The 15,448-nt window shown below is 53.5% G+C and overlaps 1 protein-coding gene across 3 annotated transcripts; it reads left to right on the top strand.

Moving 5' to 3' along the window:
- Positions 1–8,129: 8,129 nt before the first annotated feature.
- KAZALD1 (Kazal type serine peptidase inhibitor domain 1) lies at positions 8,130–13,042 on the top strand. 3 transcript variants are annotated; one of them, XM_034663149.1, is made up of 5 exons: positions 8,130–8,260; positions 9,910–10,467; positions 11,621–11,781; positions 11,863–12,010; positions 12,195–13,042. In XM_034663149.1, exons 2-5 carry the CDS (start codon positions 9,963–9,965, stop codon positions 12,287–12,289), a joined length of 909 nt encoding a protein of 302 aa, XP_034519040.1. In that variant the 5' UTR covers positions 8,130–8,260; positions 9,910–9,962; the 3' UTR covers positions 12,290–13,042. The 3 variants fall into 3 exon arrangements, with proteins under 3 accessions (XP_034519040.1, XP_019664715.2, XP_011234246.2); XM_019809156.2 differs by having other exon boundaries at positions 8,155–8,599; positions 9,911–10,467; XM_011235944.3 differs by lacking the exon at positions 8,130–8,260 and adding an exon at positions 8,609–9,521 and having other exon boundaries at positions 9,911–10,467.
- Positions 13,043–15,448: the final 2,406 nt, after the last annotated feature.

A 15,448-nucleotide genomic window follows, 5' to 3' on the forward strand; every position in this document is an offset into this window, starting at 1 on the left:
GATCTTCCTCCACCTCGTCACACCCCCGGTGTCACCTCTCTAGAACCTACACGCTCTAGGGGGAGGGCCCAGGACTGGGTTTGGGGGTAGGGGTAAGATCTATACTTCCCTGGGTTTTGATGACCTCAGGCTTTCACCTTGCAGATAATGGGGTGAGCGGCGGTAAACTCTCACCGACAGAGCGGGCTCCCTCGGCCTTAATGAGATAATCAATACTTGTTCTCGGCTTAATTTCCATCTAATTGCTCTTTAACGACGCCGGATAATGGGCCGCCTCCTGTGAGGAGAGAGCTGGCTGGGAATCCGACCCGCCTCGGATTCCCGCCCCTCCTCCCCCGGGCGGGGTGCCCTCGCGCAGGTGGGATGGGGGCGCACCCAACTCCCGGGCGGGGCTGGAGCTCCCTCCGCCGGCCTCCTCGCCCCGCGCCGCCACCTGCCTGCGCGGTTCTCGGCCCCCCGCAGGGGGCGCTCCAGACCTCGGCCGCGGGATCACAGGCCCGGCGCCCGGTTCTCGGCTCGCGCAGTTCACCTCACCCGGCCACGGAACCGCCCTGTACCTTCGCTCCCTGACCGCGCCGCATCCCCCCTGCTACCCACCGAGCCAGGCAAGTCGCGGCCGCGCCGAGGTGAAGGGGCTCCGAACGAACGAGTCCTTTCCTCCCTGTCCTTCTCACGTCCTTGCCCTGCAGGGGTTGGTGGCCCTGAGGCTTCAGGTGGGTTGCTGCCCCTGAGAAACGCTCCAATCCCGTTTTTCCCCGGGAGGTCGCTGGGCTGTCTCCTGCAAAGGAACCTGGTTGGTTGCCACAGACCACTCAGACCAGGAGGGGTGAGGGGCATGAAGGAGGAAGGACGCGTTGGACCCCTAAGCTCCATGGCTCAGAGTCTCACATTGCCCCCCAGCTCAGACAGCCACCCTGTTTCCACTCACCGCAACCCCCCACCCCCAGCCCCCAGAGCCAGGAGAGGCCCTGCCAACAGCAGCCACTCAGGTGTCAGCCGTAACTCTCTCACCTTCCACCTGCCTGTCTCAGCACCCAGAGGTTCTCCCCCAGGCCTCTCGAGGGTCCCGTCCTCCCAGGAGACCTGCCTCCCCCGCAGCCCCAGCTCATCTCTCTTGTCTTCTCTAGATACTAACCACGAGGCAGCTTGGCTTCAGGGGCCCAGATGCTACAGCCAAGGCTGTGCCCCATCACTTCCCACCTCCTGATTTTCCACTGCTGGGCACACACTCACCTGCATCTCTGTGGCTGGGCTCCGAGGTTGGGCGTTTACATTTATAAACAGCCGGCTGCATTTCCAGCTCCAGCTGCGCTGAAGTGAGGCTGACAAAGAGAACACTGAGATGTCAGGATAGTGCGATGGTTAAGAATTGTGCCTCAGACCTCGGCAGCCCCAGGTTCAAGTCTTGACTCTGTTGCTTTTGACTCAATGTGACAGTGGGCAAACTTACCTACAGGTCTGAACCTTGTGTTCTTATTTAAACAGTAAGGTTAATAATCCTACCTTACAAGGCATTGTGGGTCTGAAACAAGCTCATGTGTGCAAATTGTCAGCCCCAGTGCCTGGCACACCAGAACCATTTGCTAAGTGGTAGCTGTTGCTGCTGTTGAGAATTAGCACCAAAGAACCATCTGGTTCAAGGATCATAACTGCAAAGGCTGCAGGGGCAGGCAGGAATCTTAACCGAGTGAAGTTGGCCCCATCATCAGGACTGTGGCGAGCCAGAGAGCGCCAGCCCCACTGAAAACACAAGCCAGTACTTATCTTCAATGGTTGCTGGGTGGACAAAATTCCCCAGCTTTTCTTTTCTCTTCAATCTTTTTTTTTTGGCAGCACCAGCAGCTTGATATTAGCTCTGACTTTTCTTACCTCCCGATCTCAGCACTAAGAGCAGCTGGGAGTTCTTCCCCCGGCTTCTCTGAACATCCTGGCCTGATGACTCTGGCCCCCAAATTCTGGATTTTTATATAAAAATTCTCACTACAGAAATATTGGCAAATAGATAAAAACTCAGAAACACTGTGCCAAATACAACACGTCTAAAGGCTGAATTCACCCTCGTTTCTCAGAGGAAACTGAGGTTCAGATGGGTCTCAGCTGCTGGCAAAGCTGCCTGGAAGCCTGGATTCTCAGTTTGAGTAAGAGCTTCTATGAGGCCCTTCCTACCCGGTGGGGGCTTTTTCACTGCCATCCGCTGGGGAGGTGGCCGGAGTTGGCCTCTGGCAGCTCCTGAAGCACAAGACCTGGGTCACAGCAGTCTTCCCTCTTGTGAGAAACCCAAATTCTTTAAAAAATATTGTAGAGGGCAGTGTGACATTAAGTCAACCCTAGGGACCCTGGAGATCTCAGCTTTGTTTAAAGCGCCATTTTCTACCCATTTCTTGAGTCCGACTTCAGTGTGATTCTACTTAAAAAAATCCCCACTCGGGTCTCCCTTAATGGGGGGACAGAACCAGCAGGAGGCTTGCTAGACACAGTTCTCCTGATTGCTACCTCTTGGTACCTCTCTTCCTGTACCTTTCTGTGGGGGGAAAAGTGTAGAATACTTGAAGGCCTCTGGGGTTTCATGTGGCTGAGCATTTCGACAGGTAAGTTTCCTACGGAGCCTCATGTTTGTTCGTTCTAGTCTCTTCTTTTGTTTAAAGATTTTATTTATTTGAGAGTGAGTAGGTGCACGCACACACGAGAGCATGAGTGGGGTGGAGGGGCAGAGGGAGAGGGAGAAGCAGACTCCTCGTGGATCAGGGAGCCCGATGCAGGGCTTGATCCCAGGCCCCTCGGATTATGACCTGAGCTGAAGGCAGACACGCAACTGACTGAGCCACCCAGGCAGCCCTAGCCTATTCTTTCTAACATGTTTGTTCTGTTAGTGCTGAGTTGCCCACGCTGACCAGAGACGGCAGCTGTTTTCCGCTCAGGATTATACTCACCATATTCGGATGCTTGCCGAGGGTCCAGAGTTCCCTACGTGGTGTGGTTCTTTAAAAGTTATGTAGTTCCTGCCTAATAGTGCTCTTTGTCTTCCATCAGCCCTTGAGAAAACATCCACCATTTCTTCCCCAGAGCTCTGAGCATACATTTTCCAGATTCTTCCTTGGTTTCAGGGAAATAGCCAGTTCAGAGGGGTCTTGTATGTTAACCTATTGCCCAACTCCTCACAGAAGCCATCACCGCACTGTTACATCTTAAAAGCAAAGGTTGAAAGTGGGATGTGAGCAAAGATACTGTCACAAATGTAGTTTGGGGTCTGAGATCTTTTCCTGATCATTTGGTCTTGATGGGGCTCCCAGACAGATGGCCTTTACAGGGGCTACCTTAGTTCTGGTTCCTCAGAAAGCACCTCCTGAGACAAGGGCTGAGTTTAAGTTGTTTATTTGGGAACCCTCCCAGAAAACACGGTGAGGGAGACAGATGTGGGGGAAGGGAGGAAAAGCAAATAAAAGAGTGCATCGGTGAGCGAGTTACCACCTGGGATAACTGGAGCTCAGTCCCACTGGGGCCCTCTGGAAGACTGGACAGAATACACCTCAAAATGATCCCAGGAAGGAAAGGAAGAGAGGTATTTATCCTTCAACTCCTGGCCCTCACTCGACATGGCTTGCTTTTGAGTTCACTCTGGCATTTTTAGCCTGCCCTGCTACCCGAGCTCACTCTAGGGGCCAGAGGCCTCCCTCGGGCAGAGGGACCCATGAGATTGTGCAGGAACTGTCTGCAGGTAGTCTTTGGTGTGGCCAAGGGTAGATGGCTGGGGCACCGACTGTGTCTGCTACAGGGGGGTCTCATGCTCCAGGATGGCCAGGCCTCGGCCATGTCATTAATTCTTGTTGAGCATATCACTCAAGCAGAGTCAATAAAATGTTACCCTGTGATTTGATATATTGATTTTTTTTTCCTGGGAGCCATACATATATGCAGGCAGAAGCTGTTTATGGCCTTGTTTCCTGGCTGCTTGGAAGAAAATGTTAGAAGTGGATTTATCAGTTTGAATGTACTGGTGTGACATTTAGGAGAGAAGTCTGGGCCAGAGATGGAAATCTGGGAATCATCTGGACATATACAATCATGGTAGAAGGAACGAGGAATCACTGTAGAGGTGGCAGCAGGAAGTTATCTCATTGACCTCGTTTACAGAAAATTGTCTTCAAGTAAAAAGTAAGGCGAGACTGAGGAGCCTGCCACTTCAGAGAACATCACTTGTCATCACCAAATCTTTCTTCCTGAGTGTGCCATAATGAACAGTGGACTTCAACCAGTGACCCTGGGGCTCTAGCCTTGCCCACAGCTGCCCCAACAGGTAAACGTAGACTGTGAAAATGTGTATTTAGCTTTCCTGACAACTAGCCTCCTTTCTCTTCAATGACTTTTTTCTTAAAAATTTTAAGTAATCTCTACACCCAGCGTGGGGCTCAAACAACCCCGAGGGCAAGAGCTGCATGCCCCCCTGACTGAGTCAGCCAGGCGCACTTCCCTTCAATGATCTTTGATAATTTAAAAAGCAATTTAGGGGCGCCTGGGTGGCCCAGTCAGTTAAACATCTGCCTTCAGCTCAGGTCATGATCCCCGAGTCCTGGAATGGAGCTCCTCGTTGGGCTCCCTGCTCAGGAGGGAGCCTGCTTCTCCTTCTTCCTCTGCCCCTCCCCCTGCTCTCTGTCTCTCTCTTGGTCTCCCTCTCAAATAAAATCTTAAAAAAATAAAAAGCCACTTATCTATTAAAAGACATTTGGTCACTATTACAAATCTTTTTTAAATAAAGAATGTATTTATTTATTTGAGAGAGAGAGAGAGCAGGAGCTGGAGGAGAGGCAAAGGAAGACTCCCCGCTGAGCAGGGAGCCCCACGTGGGGCTTGATCCCAGGACCCTGGGATCGTGACCTGAGCCAAAGGCAGACGCTTAACCGACTAAGCCACCCAGGTGCCCCTGGTCTCCTATTATAGATTCTACAAGCTTTTCCCTTGGTATGAGCTTGAGTCTGTCATACCCCAGAAGACCCATTTATTTACTTTATGGTCACACAAATCTATACATGTGATAAAATTTCAATTACAGACAAATGTTAAATTATTTCAAAATAAAGTTTTTAAAAAAATTCAGGGGAGGAATCCTTGTGGACTGGCCATCTTAGAATCTTAGGCTCTAAAATATTTACTTAATGGTTAAAATTTAAAGGACTGACAATACCAAGTGTCCGACAAGGATGTGGCACAGTGGAAGCTCTCATTAACTGCTAGGGACTGTGTAAATTGATAGAGTCCCTCTGGACAAATGGTTTGGTAATAACTACTAATGTTGAAACATGTATATCACAGGAAGGAGCAATTCCATTCCTAGGTGTATCACAATTTACACAGAAGTCAAACCAGGTAAGATTAAAATAGAGAGTTAGAAATGGTTATCTAGGGGGAACAGGAGGGATTAATGGTTGTAATGGGACATGATGGGAGTTTCTGGGGGTTAACAATGTTCTGTTTCTTGACCTGGATGATCACATGAGTATTCAATTTGTAATGGTTAATTGAACTATATCTCTATTTTGCGCACTTTTCTCCCTGTTATACTTCAAAATGGGGGGGGAGTTAAAAACAAAAAGAGAACAAGAAATGTGGAAAGAGTCTAAATGATTTAAACATCCTAAGTTTATTAATACAAAATATGGCCAAGTCGTCAGGTCAAATGGAGCTACATTCTCCATCTCAAAAGTGGATGGGACACCGGGGTGGGGGGAGAATTGTCTCTTTGGATATAAGGTAAGTACATTAAAGAAATTTTCACCTCATCTTTCTCTGCATGTCTTAAAGCTCATTTAATCTGAGTTAATGCCTATGGGTATTCCAGACAGCTAGTCCCCTGGGTGTTCCACCTTTCATTTGGTAACGTTATTTGTAGCTGAATTATGTTTCTCTTCCCACCTGGCTGTCCCATCTTTCTAAATGTATCTCAACATCCTAATTTATCTATAAAAATAGCCTCTACTTTTTTATTATGGAAAATAATTTTATAAAATAAAGGAATAATAAGCATTATACACAACCATTTGCCTCATTCCAAATTGTCTTTGGGTTTTTTTTTTTAATGATTTTATTTATTTGTTTAAAAATTTTTTTGAGAGAGTGTATGGGGGCAGGGGTGGCAGGGAAGGACAGAGGGAGCGGGAGAGGGACAAGCAGACTCCCCACCAAGCTAGCTAGATCCCAGGGCTCTGAGATTATGACCTGAGCCAAAGTCAGATGCTTAACCGAATGAGCCACCCAGGTGTCCCTATCTTAGGGTGTTATTTTTATTGATGATATATAGGATAAACAGTATCCATATACTTCTCCCTTTTCACTTAACCTTATCTTCCTATACGTATTGTTCACTTTGGTAAGTTCACTATAGTAGGTATTTACATGCTATTCCATCTTAATTATCTATGCTGAGCCTTTGTTAAGTGATTCTAATATTCACAGGAAGCCCAATTCATCTGTATCCATCTTTAATGGATCAGTTTGGACCATTTGTTTCACTTCTGCTTCTTCATCAAAATTGCAACCCCACTATTTTCACCAGCTGTGTCAAAACAGGGTTCATGAAGTGACAGGTTAGAATGTGTGGTCCTCCCAAGTAATTTTTAAAAAGATTTTATTTATTTGACACAAAGAGAGAGCACAAGCAGGGGGGGCGGCAGGCAGAGGAGGAGGGAGAAGCAGGTTCACTGCTCTGCAGGAAGCCGGATGCAGGGCTTGATCCCAGGACCCCAGAATCATGACCTGAGCCTGAGCCACCCAGGTGCCCCCTTCCCAAGTAATTTTTTACCAAGTTACACAGTGATCCTTTACACCTTGTTTCATCTTATGGTGTTCATCTGTATAAGGCCCATTTACATTCAGTCATTATATTTAACAATTATTTCATGGGTCAGTGGCTGAAAGAAAGCGAAGATATGATAACCTGTGAACTCCAGGCTATGATTCACAGTGAAAAGCAAACTACATTCTATATCTCATTCTCTCTCTAGTATAAGCGTCTACAGTCAAGGGTGGGGAGGAGAAAGAGGCAAGACTATCTGTTCTTCAAGAAATTTTAACTTCAGTCTCCTCATCTGAATCACTCTCCTTCATCTAGATGTAAAGGATGCTGCCACCTGGCTTCTCAATCCTTGCAGTACTCAAATTATCTAAACGAGAGAATCCTTTTCTTGTGACCCAACAGTTTTGCATGACCCAAACTGAGCCAACGTTTTCAAAGTATGAATATGCAAAAATGTGTGCGAATAGATGTTACAGAATGTGTTTTGCAGTCTGAATGGATAGTGTCAGATGATGGGGATCTGGGAACATATCTAGACTTTCAAATTGTCTTCTGCGAAAAATTCCCTTTTAAAAATATTTTTACAATAACGTAGAACAAGTCTTTACTTAAAGCAGATCTACATAGTCAACATCTTCGGTGTCTACTGTGTGCACGGTCATGTTATTGTCACCAACCGCAAGCCCACCAGAGGGCGCTCGTTCCCCGTCTATCCAGCCTTCAATCAGCGACTCAGAAAATCCAGATTAAACTTGACTTTCACACACAGGAAGTCTTTCACATTTAATCCACAAATATTTACCGAGAATTTACTGTGCTGCCAGGCCCAGGGGTAGGTGCACAAGACACAGTGAAGAGTTAGGCACGATTCCTAATACCAAACGCTTAGAGCATAGCAAAGACTGAAAGTAAACAACCGGCTACAATAAAGTGGGGGTAAGTGAAGAGTTTCTAGGCCGGGGAGTTTGTTGTTTAAATACTGGCTCCAAGTCTTTGAAGCTAGTAACAATTCATTATGAGATCCCCGACGGCTTCCACTCGGTATATTGGGAGTGATCTCCACCCTCAAGGCATTTTGTAATTCAGAGCCAGAGACCTCCTTGAGTGGCTCGACTAGCTCCGCAATTTCATGTCCCTGCCCCCTCACCCCCGTTTTTTTCAGGGCTTCCTGCAGTTCTCTTACAGTTCACTTCTGCTCTAGGTCAACACTTCAGGTGGCCCCAATGCCAAGGACAGGGGATTACCCACAACTATCAGATCCCACTGGCTCCGCCCATTCTTTTTCCGGTTTGAAACCCGCGGGCCTTTCCTGCTTTGAATATCTAGACTTCCTGTTCTGATTCTCGCGATAGTTGCGAGACCTCGCGTGAAGTTCGCTCCCTGTGCTGCTTGTGTTTTGGAGACCAGGGGGACTGTCTATCTGCTTTTGCCCACCTCGTCAGAGCTCCCCTGGCCAGGAGTGACGTGCATGCGGCTAGGGAACCCCTAAGTGAAAGGGCTTGGCCGAGTTCAGGTCCGGAGGAAGAGTCCTGGACCGCATCCGGGAGTTTTGACTCCAGGCCTCCAATACGCATGCGGAGCTGATTCTCCTGGGCGGTCTGGAGGCCGTCGCCCGCCCTGAACTTCAGGGAGGGTCGGGAGGCCCAGGTCCAGGCCGCTAGGCCGGGGACCAGGTCCTTCTGGGACGAGACTGACTAATTACCGTCACCTCCCCGGCTGCAAATCTCAATTTCCGCTCCCTGCAAACTGGACTGCGGCGCGGCTTCTGTAAACCGCTTGGGGCAGGCCAGGGCGGGGCCTGGCAGACCCCCGGTAAGGCGGACGGGCGGGCCTCCAGGAATGCTCTCCTCCCCGCCCCCAGCCCAAAGTGCCACGGTGGCGCTGGTGGCTGCCGCGAGACCGAATGCCTCCGGCCCTGCCGGCCTTGCAAATGTAACATGTAATCCCGACCCGGAGAGAAGTCCGCGGGGAGGCGCCCCGCCCACCTCTCCCTGCGGCTGCTGGCCAGCTGGGACCTCTATAATCCCTCGGCTCATCCGCGGGCTGAGGCACCTGCCGGATGTGGGGAGGGAGGAGGAGGCCAGTTGTGGGGTGGCAGATGTAAGTGCCAAGTCTCTGGTCAGCGCCTTGGTAGGGAAGCTGGATGGACAAGTTTGCAATAGCCCCAGGGAGGCCAGCCCTGGCTGCGGGGAGACTACGTCGGTTGGCCCTACCCTCCAGGAGCGTCCCGCTTGGCACCAAAGCTCCCACTGCCTCCCTATTATGCATCTGCTCTGGCAGACCTCAGGGACTGTAAAGTCCGATGGGACAAGACCTCGACCTTCACTCAACTCTAACAGCTTCCCAGCCACCCCCATATCCCCTACTCCCAACCCCACCCCACCCTGTCCCTTGTCTTCTCCCAGCTTCGGTGTCCGATTACGGTTACGGCTCCTCACTTCTCACTGTGACTTTGGCCCAGCTAGGGGAAGTGGCCCAGGAGGGTCCCGTGCGGCTGCATAAAATTGGCAGCTTCAGAACTGGAGGGAGGGGGTTGTGTGCGACGTCGAGAGGCGGGGAGAGGGGCGGAGGAGTTGCTCTCTGAGTCCAAGTCCGCAGGCTCTCTCAGAGATTCTCCAGCCGGAGCAGAGGTGGCTGGCAGGCCCAGCCGATTGTTGGCCTCTGCTTTCTTTCCACCTCTTGCTTTTTCGGACCCGAGACACGCTGCTCTGAAGGGCTTAGTCCTGGACGCTAGGTGAGCGCTCTGGGCCCCAGGGCATTACTTCTTCCCCATTCTCACCCTTGTTAACAACTCCTCAGTTCTGGGGCCATCAATTCTCATCCACCTCTAGGGCAGGGAGCATCAGAGTGGGATGGTGTGTGGTGCTCCCTCTGGGGTGTGTGTGTGTGTGTGTGTGTGCGCGCGCGCTGGCGTTTGAGCTTTATTACCCTTCTCATCTCTCCCCAAGCCCAGAAACACAGTCCAATCAATAACTGGATGACTCCTAGAGTCACCATGCCTCTGTGTTGAGGGTCTACTTGACTCCAAGGCAGCAGGGGAGGGGGCAGTGCTCGGGTCAAACTTTGGTACAAGGGAAAGTGAGCTTGCTTCTGACCTCCTGACCTGGCTTCCCTCCTTGGCAGGGTGCCACGAACGCGCTGATGCCCAGAGTGCTCGCAGGGCTTCCAGCTAACCATGCCACAGCCGCCCGCAGCTGCCCTGGCGCTGCCCTCGCTACTGCTGTTGCTGCTTGTGCGGACGCCGCCCCCGACAGGCGCGCGGCCGTCCCCGGGCCCCGATTACCTGCGGCGCGGCTGGCTGCGGCTGCTGGCGGAGGGCGAAGGCTGCCCTCCCTGCCGGCCAGAAGAGTGCGCCGAGCCACGGGGCTGCCTGGCGGGCCGGGTGCGCGACGCGTGCGGCTGCTGTTGGGAATGCGCCAACCTCGAGGGCCAGCTCTGCGACCTGGACCCCAGCGCGCACTTTTACGGGCGCTGCGGCGAGCAGCTTGAGTGCCGGTTAGATGCGGGCGGCGACCTGAGCCGCGGAGAGGTGCCGGAGCCTCTGTGTGCCTGCCGCTCGCAGCGCCCGCTGTGCGGATCCGACGGTCGCACCTACGCGCAGATCTGCCGCCTGCAGGAGGCGGCCCGCGCTCGGCCTGACGCCAACCTCACGGCGGCGCACCCGGGGCCCTGCGAATCGGGTACGCACGGCTCGGGGCCCTACCCTCGGCACTTGGGGCACTCGAGGCACCCGAGGCATTGCTCCCTGGCCTCCGACTGAATTGGTCTCTGGCCAGCAGGGCGAAAAAGATGAGGCCGGGGAGTCCTCGAGTCCAGTATAAGCCCGTTCTCTCTGCTGGTCCGCAGAGACTGCCGCCGGTCGGTGTGGGTCCGAGCTCTGACAACAAGCTGTGGGCCCTGAGGCGGGTGAAAGCGCCAGACCCGGCTGGCAGAGACCAGCCTTCTGAGGGAGCAGGCAGAGAGCCAATGATTGGTCTCAAAACGGAGAGAGCGAGGAGACCCCCAGACTTTGCCCAGACCGCTGGAGCCCAGGCAACGAGACTTGGGTTCCAGAGAGATGCAATCGGGTTTCTCTGGGCGAATCCTGCTTCGTTCTGTAAAGCAAGCTGTTAGCCCAGTCTCCCCACCTCCCTTCTGTTTCTTCTGTGCCTCAGGATTCATGAAGGAGGGGCCTCTTCCAGCTCCTCCCTCCCATCCAGGGGGCTGAGGGCCATTCAGGCCTCAGGTTTCCTTTGGCAGCAATAGTCACTTTCACTTCCTGAGCCCCTTTGAGGGATCTGGCATGGCCGGGGCTGCCAGGAAAACAAACACCCGCGGGGTCCCAACACTTTACCCCACAACTGCAGGCTTTCTACCCGCTGCCCAGATCTGGTTTCAGGTTCTCTGCCTTTCCCACGTGGGAATCCCCCCTCCCCCACCCCCTTCCCTGTTCCCAGGGTATGTGTGTTGGGGGGAAGGGCTGTTCTTCGGTCTTTGGCAACTGGACCTGGTTAGGAAGGGGGGGGGAGAGTAGGGGGAGGTGTTGGTTACAAGTATAGCAGGATAGAGGGGCCTAGAGGGTGGAATGAGGACAGGGGAGCGATCAGGGATGGAGTATGGCTGCCAAGCTGTGGCACCCTGTCTGCACCTACCTCTCCATTTCTGAGTTTGTATCTTGTGTGTACCTGTACCTACATTTATATGTCCCCGCGTGTACCCGTACATGTATGGATGCGTATTTACTTCCGCGCTGATTGTCTTCCCCCACATGCACATCCATGACAGTTCATATATGGGCTGCTTGTGGGGCCAGATGTGCCACCCCGTTCTCAGGCCTCCCACCTCCGTCCCCAGAGCCCCAGATCGTGTTGCATCCATATGACATTTGGAACGTGACGGGGCAGGACGTGATCTTTGGCTGTGAGGTGTTTGCCTACCCCATGGCATCCATCGAGTGGAGGAAGGACGGCTTGGACATTCAGCTACCAGGGGATGATCCCCACATCTCAGTGCAGGTAGAAGAGGGAGTAGAGGCCTCCTTTGGGCAGCCCAGGGTCCCCCTAGAAGGACCCCGCTGACCCCTTCTCTGGCTCCAGTTCAGGGGTGGACCCCAGAGGTTTGAGGTGACAGGCTGGCTACAGATCCAGGCTGTGCGTCCCAGCGATGAAGGTGTCTACCGCTGCCTGGCCCGCAATGCTCTGGGCCAGGTTGAGGCCCCAGCTAGCCTGACAGTGCTCACACCAGGTAAGGGCGAGCCCTGGGCTCTGGGGACCAGGCGTGGGGAGAGGGGGACTGGTGGTGGATTGAGGCCTTTGAATGTGTGTCCATGTACGTATGTGCATGTGGAGGCATAGGCAAGTATGGCTTTCTTACAGCCTAGGGGGACTGACAGCGCCTCCTTCCTGTTCTCTCTGCTTTATCCACGCAGACCAGCTGAACTCCACAGGCATCCTGCAGCTGCCGTCCCTGCATCTGGTTCCTCAGGAGGAGGCTGAGAGTGAAGAGGGCGAGGATTACTACTAGGTCTGCAGCCCTGGCCTATGGGGGGTGGGTGAGTAGGGATAGTGTTCATCCCTGCTCTTGAAAATACCTGAAAGGGAGAGCAGAGTCCTTTCATTGCTTTAATGCCCTTAATAGGGGAGACATGGTGGTGGTAAGTAGGGAGACAAAAGTTGGTGGAGGGTAAGGAGAGAGGCAGAGGCTAGGGGAAGTGGGAAGCAAAGGGGCCCATGGAGGAGGCACCCTGGCCAGGACAGTCTCCAGAGTGGACCAACCAGGCAGAAGACAGAAGCTGCCTCTTGGTCCCTAGGCTGGGTGGGAGTACTGGGGAGGGGGGAGGCTGCTGAGCAGACACAAAGAGGCAGCTGGGATCCTCCACTTCTTCCTGACAGCCTTCCCTCCGGCCCTGCTCAGCCAGTCTTCCAAACTACCCTTTGCCACAACTCCTGCTGTTATTTTTCTAGTCCCTAACCTTTGCCTAGCCTCAGTTTACCCTCCCTTGAAACTCACCTTCTAGAAATTTTCCCCCTCACCCAAGTTCCAGTTGCACTTACTAACTGCAGTCCTCTTTGCTGTTGGCCATTTGTTGTCTGGAAGAGCATAATGGAGCATGGTTTAGGCCAGTGCAGTAAGATAGGCATTTGGTCATGTCTAACTTCTCCTGTCCTTCTGGAAGCTGCAAGGCCAGGACCAAAGCTTATACCAGTGTGTATTGGACAGTGCCTAGCACAGGACTAGGCACAGTAGGCACGCAATAAAGATTTATGAACAAGCAGACACACATGCCCTGGTGGATCCTGCAGTGTGCACATGAAGACCACATCTCCTGGGAGGCTTCCCATGGTAGTTGGACCCCTGGCTTCCAGAAGCTGTAGGTCCTGTTCCCGAAGCACATGCCTGCCAGCTGTACAGCGAGGAAGCTTGAGCTGGGGCCTACCCTGCCCTTTAGGGAGGAAGTCTGAAGCCGGCTGGTTGGAGGAGGGTATTCTCCCGGTCTGCACTCCATTTGGGCTGGACTCAAGTTAGACTGCCTGTCCCTGCAGGTGGGAAACCAGGTCGATGTGGGTGGGCCCCAGTGTAAAAACACAAACTGGATGAAGGAAGGGAGAAGCTTGGCCACGAGTATGGGCCACACCCTAGGATTCCCCTAGGAACCCACCCATTTTCTTGCTGAATCCAGACAAAGTCAGGTAAGTTTGTTTCCTTATCCGCCAACTGTGACCTGTCCTATCTGGCTGGGGGTCACTCGCCAAGCCGCAGTTTTTCCGCTCCCCACATCTCTTTCCACGCCCGTGGTACCTAGCCTAGGTGAGGCCGGGTGTTGACTGACTGATTGGAGCAGAAAATGAAAACTTGAGTTCGGGAGGCCAAAACCTGTGTATGGATGGCGACAGCCTGCTCCGCGCCCGCCCCGCCCTGAGTCTGGCGCCACCACAGGAGAGACAGCACGTGGCTCAGTGTCTGAGCTTGTGCTCTGGGGCCCAAGGCGGGGAGCCCGGGCTCTGGGAAGGGGCGTGGTCCGGAATCCCCACCCGAGGGCGTGGCCGTCCCTTCCACAGGACCACAGGGCTCCTCCACAGGCTAACCAGAGGACAGCTCTGGTTGACTAGTCCTGTGTGGAGCCCGGCGGCCCCAATAACTGCACTCGACAGCTGGAGCAGGTTCGATACTTGGGGTGAATTCCAAGAGGACCGCGGAAGCAGAAGTAGGGATGTGACTGGTGTGCCAGGGATAGGGGGTCGTGTCGTTTGGCGTCCGGGCCAGAAGGCGGTCTACTCCGCACTGAAAGAGGGGACGTGGTCTGGGTTGTCAGACCCTGGCTAGGTCTTCGCCGGGGACTCTCTCCCCGCTGTGCTCGAAGGCGCCCCCTGGCGGGTCTATCGATACTACCGTGCTCACCTGCAGAGCAGAGGCTCCACCCAACCCAAGGGGGTCACGCTCACCTCGGGAGTTCGTACTTCTTGATCGCTTTTGCAGACTTTGTAGAGAATTCGAGCGCAGTCTCCTTACAGCCTCAGTTTCCCCTTCCCGGCCCTGCTGGTTGAGGCCCCACAGCCTGGAATAGAAGGAAACCCTCCTGCTCCACACCCCTGCCCCCTCCCCGCCTCTGCTCTGCGGACGGGCTTTAATAACGTCGCCGGAAAGTGACACGCGATTTATTATTAAAGTAATGCGGGGACGGGAAAGGTTTAATAAACGCGCTGCGATGCCGAGGATTATTCACCGCAAATAAATGAGAGCGCGGGCGGCGTTTTAATAAATAATTTCCCGCTGCTCCCCGGGGGGGGGGAGGGGAAAAGGAGGGGGAAGCTGAGCCGCCGCTAGAACTCCCGGCCTCGCCTCCCCACGGGTTTTCAAGCCTTCCCTGCATTTTTCGTTTGAGGTTGCTCACACCCGAAATGTGAGGTTCCAGGAGAGCTGACTCGGAGTGGCCTAGGCAGGGAGGCCGGAGGACCTCTGTCCGACCCCACTTCCCCCACCTCCGGGATTTTAAGTGGTTTGCTTAAGATGAGCGAATGCACTTCCTTACGACTCCGAACCAGAGATCGGGAGTCAACACTGTATTGGTGCAGGAGCGGCTTACTGGGACCAGCCCCTCCCTAGCCGAGGGTACTAAGTCTCAGGGTCCAGCCATTCTCTCTGCTTTTGGCTGACCCCGGCTGGCCGTCCAGGGCAGGATGTCGGGAGCACGCCGGGGTTGGGGGACTGTGTACAGGTGTGTAGGAGCTACGTGTGTACGAATGACCCTGACTCCCTCCTCTGCCGTCGTGGGGAATCTGACTCCTTATTACTAGGAAGGCTTCTAGTAAAGGTCCTTGAGCTGCGCTGTTCTGAATCGAGAGAGTCCGGGTGAAGCCCAATTCTTGGCTCACTGGTGAACGGGGGTGGATTTGAGGGCTGAGCAGAACTGGGGCCCCAAGGGGGAGTTCGCCCCTCCAACAGAAACCTGGAGGCCCCAGAGGATGAGCCCGATTTTGGAGAGGGCCGAGATTGCAGACTTTGGGGACCAAGGACACGCCCAGCGCCTTGCAGGGTAGGGGAGTGAGAGGGAAGCTCCTGGGGTACACCAGCTCCGCGAGTTTTGTGCCTCGGTCGAAAGGGGCGACGGCTCTGGCGACACCCCTGTCAACGCTTGGGAGTAGGGACGTGGCAAAAGAGTGCCATCTGGTGGATGTTTCTGGT

Source organism: Ailuropoda melanoleuca, chromosome 6, assembly GCF_002007445.2.
Source record: "Ailuropoda melanoleuca isolate Jingjing chromosome 6, ASM200744v2, whole genome shotgun sequence".
Lineage (NCBI taxonomy): Eukaryota > Metazoa > Chordata > Mammalia > Carnivora > Ursidae > Ailuropoda > Ailuropoda melanoleuca.